We start from the raw sequence: 9,989 nt of genomic DNA, 5'->3' as shown, positions 1-9,989 counted from the left end.
ATGAATTGTTTAAGAAGAAAGTAATTGCGTTAAAATGTGCTCGTTATTGCACATTGGAACGGGCAAGTTAGGATAGACTGGGGAATAGGATGATAGTGGGAGGAAGAAGAAGAAGAAGAAGATGAAGGGAAAGAAACGAAAAGCAAAAAAAAAAAGCAAGAAAAAAAAAAAAAAAGTAAACGAAAAGAAAAGGAGGAGGAAAAAAAATTTTGCAGAAAAAAAAATAAGGAAAGAAAAGAAAGAGTGAGCACGAGTTCGATGCTCGCAGTTAATATCTCGAAGCGCAAGAATAATTGAACTTGGTCAAAAATTTATGAACGCATTCCTCGTTCTCTCGTATGGCTTATCTCAACCTGACTCGAGAACAGTTTTATCATAAAGACGCGTTGTACGACATTAACAGTTGCGCTCGGTCATAAATGTTCATTTTCCATGGATAACGTGATTCGCTCGTGATAAACGTGTTCGCCAAAATCCTCTTCCCCCTTCCCCTCCCCTCCCCTCCTCTCTCCCTCCTTCATCCATTCACGGTTTATATCTTCCACTTTTCTATCTTTTACACTGTACTAATATATATTTATGACCGAGTGAGAATTTTCTTTTTACTTTGATTTTTCTACTAACCGAGCAACGGACTCATCTTTGGAAGGTCACGACGAAAAAGAGAGGCATATACTCACAAGCGGAAAGAGAAAGAAAGAAGGAGAGAGAGAGAGAGAGAGAGAGAGAGAGAGAGAGAAAGAGAGAGAGAGGATAACGATTTTTTCTTCTACTCTACACGCTATTTTTATCATTCTATCAAGTGAGCTAACAATAGTGAAATCAGCAGAAAATAGCCAGTTAATTTAGTCCGACAGGTAGGTACCAGCGAATCCAAATAAAAGGCTAGATTTTTTATCGACTTTAATAAAAAAAGAAATTTATTTGATTGCAACGAACCGAATAAGTTTATTCTAAGTTCTATTTGACAGGTCATTCCCATTGGAATATTTTCTATTAATATTCGTATGTAATATAAATTTTATCTTTAATTATTTAATATATCCATATTCGACGTGATCCTTTATAATCTGGATTTTGATAATCTCTAAGCCTTTCAAGGTTATTAAACTATAATCTAATTTTATAGAATGCAAATCGTCACAAGGGTATCAACCGTTAACGAAATCATTAAATTAATTAATATTATATATATGTATATATATATATATATATATATATATATATATATATATATATATAAGGAAGAAAAGATAAAAGAAAAATGTAAAAGGAAATTTACTTAAAAAATTTAGCACAAGTGTCGTTAAAATTTAGTCCTCATCCCACTCTCTCTCTCTCTCTCTCTCTCTCTCTCTCTCTCTCTCTCTTTCTCTCTCTTTCTCTCTCTCTCTCTCTCTCTCTTTTTCTCTCTGTTTGGATGAATAAAAATAGGCGAAGCTGATGATGAGAGAAAAGATTTTTCATGAGTGGCGAATATAAACGAGATACATATTTGCAGCGTGTTTCCAACACTTCGTGGCCTTCCATTAGCTCTTACAACGACGACGACAACGATGACAACGACGACAAGGACGACGACGCCTACGACGACGATGACTACTACTACTGTTACTACTACTATGACGAATAGCCGACGAGACTTTGCGGTTAGAACTGACTCTGGTGCGTACCGTAGTAGAAGTAGCCCACCTCAGGCTGTAGACAGACAGCGAGCAGGAAAATAATGTCACGTTTCTCGTGGCTTACAGATGGAACAAAGTTGTTAGGGGTGGCTGCGACAAGAAAAGTATAAAGCAAAACCAGATATGTGTTACGCTATTTTAACCACTGAGTTACACTCTCTGGTTTTTTTCCTTCCTTTTCTTTTTCTCTCTTCTTTTTTTTTCTCTCTTTTTTTCCTTTTTCTTTTTTTTTTTTTTTTTTTCTTTTTTTTCTTTTTTGCTCACATTAACTCTTCCTCGAGAAGACACACTTCTCAACTTTGATACTAACTATTTTCTTCGTTTAATATGTTCCTTTCGTAAAACGAAAAATTATAATTTATGTTCTAATCAATGTTGTTGAATAAAATTGATCGTGTAATATCAGAAATTATTCGAAGGGCTCAAAATTGATCGTTAAAATCGCGAGATGTGCAAATCCTTGCGAGAACTTTTGCCGTTAGTCTTCTTCGAAGCCAAAACCCCTAGGCTACCCCTAACGACGGATCGAAAAAAAAAAAAAGAAAAAAGAACAAAAAATATAAAAAAAAAAAAAGAAAAAAAAGAGGGAGATAGAAAAGGAACGAGAGAACGAGGGAAAATTTGGCACGTACTCCGGTACGTTCCTGAAAGTAATATTCATCGGCATGATAAATATCGATGTCTAATGATAAGGGAGAGAGGAGGGAGGAAAAAAATAACCAAAAAAAACGAAAAAAAAGAAAATAAAACCAAAAAAAAAAATCAAAAAGAAAGAAAAACAAAAAATAAAAAATAAAAACAGAAAAAAAAGAAAAGCAAAATTATATGTAATTATATAGGTAGGATGGAGAGAAACTACAACGACGACGATTACTACTACTACTACTACTACTACTACTACTACTACTAATATTTACTACTACTACTACTACTACTACTACTACTACAGAACGACATATACGATGACGTGATCGTCGCATGATTATCATCAGACGTGTAACGTTTATAGTTCCGCCCCGGATCTCGCCGTTTTATTTCGAAAACGGTCTGACGGAGGGGATGAGGACACAGCTAATGTGTACCGCGAGCCAGGGTGACCAGCCTTTCAACATCACGTGGTTGATGGACGGCAAACCGATTCAGGTCAGAGCAAGTGATGGCACATCGACCGCGTCTGTGGCTGTTCAGGCAACGAAGTCTCAGCCAAAAGCACAGGCGAAAGTTCAGCCCGTCGAAGCCATCGACGTTATCAACGTCGAGACGAACGCCGGCATACAGATAAGCGACTATACGCCGTTTTCCAGCATCCTCACGATAAATAGCGTCAACGCTAGGCACAGCGGGAACTACACTTGCCAGATCAGCAACGTCGCTGGCACGGCCGAACATACGACCGGTCTCTCTGTCGCTGGTTGGTGTCCATCCCAAAAAACCAAACAAAACAGATATTACGAAAAAAAAAAGAAAAAAAAAAAAATAATAATAAAAAAAAGCATTCGAATCCTATGATTAACGAGATTTTAACATTTAGCTGTATATATACGTACATACATACATACATATATATATATATATATATATATATATATGTGTGTGTGTATATATATATATACATCTATGTGATATTTAATCGATATTTTTAGTATATAAGAACGTATCCCGTGTACATAAACCATTTTATTTCGAAAAATGCGAACAGAGAGAATAGATATATACATATTCCATATTCTCTTTACATTTTACTCATTATCTTTTGTTATCACATAAGGTTACTGATCATCGAAATTCTTTTTCTCTTTTCTCTCTCTCTCTCTCTCTCTCTCTCTCTCTTTCTCTCTCTCTCTCTCTGTTCGCAGTTTCGAATATAGGAGTGTGTGTATAGGTAACATCTTCTTCAAGGAAAGAAGGAGATGCATGGAATCCTGAGAAGGATCGAAGAACCTCGATTCATCGACACGTACACGAGTCCTTTTCCCTTTCCCCTCACTTCTATTCCTTACTCTTCCCATTCCTTCTTTCTCACTCTACCGTTAATCTTCTTTCCTTTGGATGCGGCACACAACCTCTCACATCGAACTCGCTGATGACGTCCCACGAGAGATCGCAAGCCCTGCGACGTGCTTACTTTCCCCTTATCTCTTTCTCTTATTTCTTGCCTTCCTCTTCTTTCTCTTCCTCCTCCTCCTCCTCCTCCTCCTCTTCTTCTTCTTCTTCTTCTTCTTCTTCTTCTTCTTTACTTCTTCGGCTCTTCTTCTTCTTTTTCATTTTAACCGAACTGCGATATCGCTGATTAGGAAAGTCTCAGATTTTTGGCACGAGCACGAACCTCTCGACAATCTCTGCCAATTTTTACTAAGACAGATGGACCACTTCTCTTTCTTTATCCTTTTTTTCTTTTTTTCTTCTTTTCTTTTTTCCCTCGTTTTCTCTTCAATCTCATTGAAGCCAGCTAGTTAGTTAAATGGATTTTTTTCTTTCTTTCTCTATTTTTTCTTCTTTTCTTTTATTGTCCTTTTCTTCTTCATTTTCTTCTTCTTCTTTTTTTGCTTTTCTCTTTTTTTTTCTTTTTCTTTTTTTTTTTTTGTTATTAAGGAAACGCAAAAGCAAAGTAAAATCTATGTAAATGGACGACTTTTATAGTCGTAATTCTTCTCTTTCTTTTCCCAAAAATGTTGTTCTACCAACAATGTTAGATTTCTTTTTTCTTTTCCCTTTCCTTTTTTTTTTCTTTTCTTTTTTACGCTATTTAATAATCGTCTTCTTCATTCAATTTTATTTTTATATTTCCCGCCTTTCTACGCGGCACGTTCCATGAGTCGCATCGTTAGAGAGATTTGACTTGTAAATGGCCATGCGAATTATCGTTTTTCTCCTCTTTCTTTTTCTCTCTCTTTCTCTATCTATCTATCTGTCTATCTATCTATCTATCTCTTTTCTGTTTTATCTTCTCCTATATTTCCTTTTTTTATTTTTTTCTTTTTTTTCTTTTTTTTTTTTTTAATCTATTTTCTTCGGTACACCACCGTATACGGGATGTATTATTCACGCTCGCAAACAGTACGGCCAGCTTCGTCTTTCCACGGATTCATTAGCTCTATGCAGAGTTGGGAAACAGATAGGATTATAAAACGAGGGAGTACTCTCTCTCTCTCTCTCTCTCTCTCTCTCTCTCTTTCTCTTTCTTTCTTTTCCACTTTCTCGCTAATCGAGTACGCGGTTCGATTAATTTATTATCCATTTGCCAACGGGAATGCGGTGAACCATGGAAGAAAAATAGTTCAAGAAACTGTGTGCGAGACAAAGATAGACGTAGAGAGATAAACGGAGAGAGAGAGAGAGAGAGAGAGAGAGAGAGAAAGAGAGGGAGTGAAAAAAAGAAGAAAATAGAGGAAGAAAGAACGATATCGGTCGACCGCGATGTAATCTCGCAAGGAAGCATAATTCTTCTCTCTTCTTCGAAAGTTTCGACTTTCCTTCTTTCTCCAGTTTTTCTTCCTTTTTTATACGTGCCATCTCGGCCGGAAAAAAGGGGCGAGAGCGAAGGTACGAGAGCTCGCCTTGGTATTTTCTCGTTATATAAAACGTCAAGAGTATTAAGGCCATGACGTAGTGTTGCGGCATAATGTTCTTCCTTTCATTCATATTCATTAAGTCCCACGACTCCAGTTGGCAGCTAGTGGTTCGCCATTTTACCGAAAAAAAAAAAAATAAAAAAAATAAAAAAACAAAGAAAAATAAAAGAAAAAAAAAACATAAAGAAGAGAGAGAAAAAAAGAGAGAGAAAAGAGAGAGAGAGAGAGAGAGAGAAATAAAAGGCAACCCCGTAAATTTAAATTATGCTACGAAGTAGAAATCAATGCGGTCGGTATTCACATTCGTCATCGTTTTCATGTTCGAAAGTTTGATATCGAGTATTCTGTACTACTCTTCTCTTCCAATACAATGGATATATATATACATATATATATATATATATATATATATATATATATATATATGTATATATATCACGATACATGTGTATATCAGAGAATGGATCAATTTTATATTGACAAATTTACCATCGATACGCATTTCTACGTTTATGACACTTTCGTCGGGACCGTATATATACATATACATATATATATATATATATATATATATATATATATATGTATATACTGGAATAGTTCATTATCCTTTATATTATAGTTGCTAGTATATCAATTCTATTTTCGAAAAATTTCTTATCAACGTAAACAATATATAACAATGAAACATCACAGTACATAATTATTTAACAATGATAACGTCAATTTCATTGAATACAGTGTCATTGCACTTGTAACGAGCCGCGGATTACATTTCAACAAATTTGTTATTAACGAAACTTTGTTACCAACCTCTCGTTAGTAGAATTAAAGGATATAATGCCATGAATACGAAAAACAAAAAAAGAATAAAAAAAACAAAATATATATATATATATATATAATTAGCGAATGACGATGCATGATAATGAGCTGTCCTTTAAAATTACAATGTTTCCGTGATGAACAAAAGTTTCAAACGTGATAACGATACGAAAGAAAGACTTTGTGTTCGACATAATATACATATTTATGTTACCCTTCAAAAAGCTATAGTATGAGCTATGAGAGATTGAAATGAGATAAAAGAAAAACAAAAAAGAGGAAAAAGAATAAAAAAAAAAAAGGAAAAGTAAAAAACAAGAAAGAAAAAAGAAAAGGAAAAAAGAAAGTAGAAAAGAGATAGTGAGAGAGAGAGAGAAAGAGAGAGAGAGAGAGAGAGAGAGAGAGAGTGAGAGAGAGAAAGAAGAAGAGTGGGAGGGAAAAAAAAGGCGGAACGGCAAAGCCGTGCCCTGAATTTTTCAACGATCCTGCTGCCACTGACGCAATTTTAATAGAGTCACTGGCCGGAGATAAAACTCACTCACTCTCTCTCCCCTTCTCTCTCTCTCCCTCTCTCTCCCTCTCTCTCTCTCTCTCTCTCTTTCCCTGTCTGTCTCTCTTTTTTTTCCTCTCTTGGTCTCTTTGCAGAACGAAATGGAGTGCGACGGAGTGGAAAATAGGATGTGCGATTTTCGAGGGCTAACAGGACGTTGAAAATGATAACGATAGTAATAGAGGGTGGGCCTCGCTAAGAACGATAACGGCGAACTGAGTGTACACCGGTATTCCGGCAACGATAAGAAACACGTGCCTTCCCATTTATTCTCCATTATTACCCTTGCGTTGAACACTTTTGGCGTCGATACTCTACACTCTCTCTCTTTTTTCTCTTTCTCTCTCTCCCTTTCTCTCTTATATATATATATATATATATATATATATATATATATATCGACTGTATCGTTCGATCGAAACGAGCAGATAGTCCACTTTAAGAAGCCAATATCCAGTGATTCGAAGCTGAAACAGCGTTACGTTTTAGACTCGTTCTTTTTCTTATTCTTCTTCTTCTTCTTCGTTTTCTTCTTCTCCTTCTTCTTCTTTGGCTACAATTTCCCAACGTATTACTCGCTATCATATATCTTTCTTTTAATGTCTATAAAATAGTACACGTTGCCGTCTTACATCATCTTGAAACTTACTAGATATTAACTTTCTACAATGGTACTTTTTTACTTTTCTTCTTTCCTCTCTCTTTCTCTCTCTCTCTCCTTGTATATATTTTTTGTAAATAAATTGTATATAACAAAATACTTATATATATATATATATATATATATATATATATATATAATAAATAATGTGTTATTATACGTTTAATAATATTTCAACATATTTTCTTTACATTGAGATAACTGAAGCTCTTTGATCGATGCATTACCTTTTCATTCATTTCTCTCTCTCTCTCTCTCTCTCTCTCTCTCTCTCTATCTATCTATCTATCTATCTATCTATCTATCTATCTATCCGTTGTGATAAAAAAGTTAGTTTATCTTCTTTTTTTCTTCTCTCCTTTCTCTTTAATAAAAATTTTCTTTCATATGTATATATATTCCATACATATATATATACATACACCCGCACACATGTACATCCAGGTACGTGTAAGCACCCTTACGTGTAAACTAGAAGAAGGCAGAAACTCGGGACAAGTTTTCCAGGTCATTACACAAATGCGTTCTCTCCGAAAGTAACGGGAACCAAAGCCGTAAGAAGCCGTACTCGAGATAGTCATAATGTTTGTTCTCTCTTGGCCAAATGGGAGGCAATGTGCTTTTAAGTCGTGGCCATGTTCATCAACGTGAATACCGCCTGCCATGGGAACGTGCTGGCGTACGCGCACCCTCACTCACAGTCATAGACACAGGGAACGTTTTCCGTTTTACGAGGAAGCTTGCCTTTCTCGCAACAGGTTTACGATCAGGCAAGCGTAGATTTTTAGTGGTATTTTTATATCCGGTTCGCATTACGACCGCGAGCTTTCGTCCTTTTCTCTCCCGGTTATACCCATCCCTTCTCCCCTGAAAGCCCCTTCGCCCCATCCCCACCATCCCTCTACACGATTGTATTAAAGAGGATCGTAAGACGGTAGAGTTCCTAGCTGGATTTTATTACCGTTTCCCTTTCTTATTACCCGCATTCTGAAAGCGTCTAAAATGAGAGTAAAATTTTCCATTCGTTTCTGATTTTTCGACACGAGAAAATTCTTCAATCTACGGAAGAATTATTCGAGAAGAATTTCTATTCACGATGGTTCATCGATCCTTCTTGTGGAACGAAAGAAAAAAAAACAAAACAAAAAAATAAAAGAAAAAAAAAAGACAAGAAAAGAAAAAAAGCAAGGCGACAAGATGTCTCTCTTAACGAAAAGAAATCATTCGATAGGTAACTTAATCTTAGGACTGAAAAGCAAGGAGTACAACAGGAGATACCTGCATTGCAGAGACTCATATGTCCGTAATATAACATAATAATTAATAATATTCATTATTCCAAATGATCAATCGATCCTTATTATTATTATTATTATTATTATTATTATTATTATTATTATTATTATTATTATTGTTATTATTATTATTATCATTATTGTTATTATTAATATTACCATTATTATTATTTTCATTACTTGTATTTTTATTATTATTATTATTATTATTATTATTATTATTATTATTATTATTATTATTATTATTATTATTATTATTATTATTATTATTATTATTATTATTATTATTATTATTATTATTATTATTATTATTATTATTATTATTATTATTATTATTATTATTATTATTATTATTATTATTATTATTATTATTATTATTATCTTGCATGCCTATTTTCGAAAGTGAAATCGCCGTGTAAAGATTTGTCGCCATGTTTTACGTAACGGCACTCTTATCATTATTTTACGTAATTGGACAAATAGAATATATATATATATTTTTTATTAAATGCATTTTCATCTTTCAATTTTTTAATCTTTTAATTTTGCAATTTTTCAATTTTTTCCCTCTTCTTTCGTATAAGTATTTCAACAAGTCTCCCGCCACGATTATAGACTCGGCTAAGTCGGTAAGGCAGAAAAAGTCTCTTAATTATGTTGACTTTTTTATATCGTTCCATCTTTTTTTTTTTTCTTTTTCTTCTTCTTCTTCTTCGTATATTCCCTTTTCGCTCCATACCCCCTTCCCCACCACGACCAACCACTCACCCACCCATCCGCTCCCTCACCATCATTTCAGTAATTATATACGTTGTTGTTGAAGAACCGACGTAGGCGAGGTTCGACAAATTTTCTTGATAATTAGATTAGAAATACGTCTATTTATTTTGTCCTTTCGTTTATCCGGTCTTTTGAAAGGGTTCAATGAATACCCTAGGTGTAGTGTATCGTAGTAATTTTATATTATCTATATATATACATATATATATATATATATATATATATATATATATATATATATATTATACGAGACGTTGTTGTGCTCCTGTAATGCAACAAATGTCTGTAACGGATGTAAAGCATGCATTCGCATAGTTAACGTTTATATCATCTCATATTTATATACCCATACATATATATTCATACCTATAATATGTTTACGTATCATATAATATATAAATATAAATATATAAGTATATAAATATATATATATATATATGTATATGTATATGTATGTATATATACGTATATACGTGTATACATATAAGCATATATATATATATGTATATATATATATATATTATATTTATATCAGAGCAACTTGGAATGACGATGAAAGAATTAAAGGAGTATTTCATAATTTTTCTTCTCGTATGTCTCGATTTTTAAATCGTTGTTTCT

The 9,989-nt window shown here is 33.9% G+C and overlaps 1 protein-coding gene across 6 annotated transcripts in view; it reads left to right on the top strand.

The window, feature by feature from the left end:
* LOC118440108 (cell adhesion molecule Dscam2) overlaps positions 1 to 9,989 on the top strand; it is a 130,637-nt gene that overhangs the window by 96,638 nt on the left and 24,010 nt on the right. Inside the window, exon 11 of one of the 6 annotated variants that reach the window (XM_035862643.2) lies at positions 2,695 to 3,096. The exons of the other annotated variants lie outside the window; for them this stretch is intronic. Coding sequence (XP_035718536.2) covers positions 2,695 to 3,096 — 402 coding nt within the window. The remainder of the gene's footprint in view (positions 1 to 2,694; positions 3,097 to 9,989) is intronic. 6 annotated transcript variants of the gene reach the window in all.

This window comes from Vespa mandarinia, chromosome 9 (assembly GCF_050613455.1).
Source record: "Vespa mandarinia isolate Hongniang chromosome 9, ASM5061345v1, whole genome shotgun sequence".
Lineage (NCBI taxonomy): Eukaryota > Metazoa > Arthropoda > Insecta > Hymenoptera > Vespidae > Vespa > Vespa mandarinia.
Note: the sequence above shows the minus strand (reverse complement) of the source record. Positions and strands in the feature narration are given on the sequence as shown.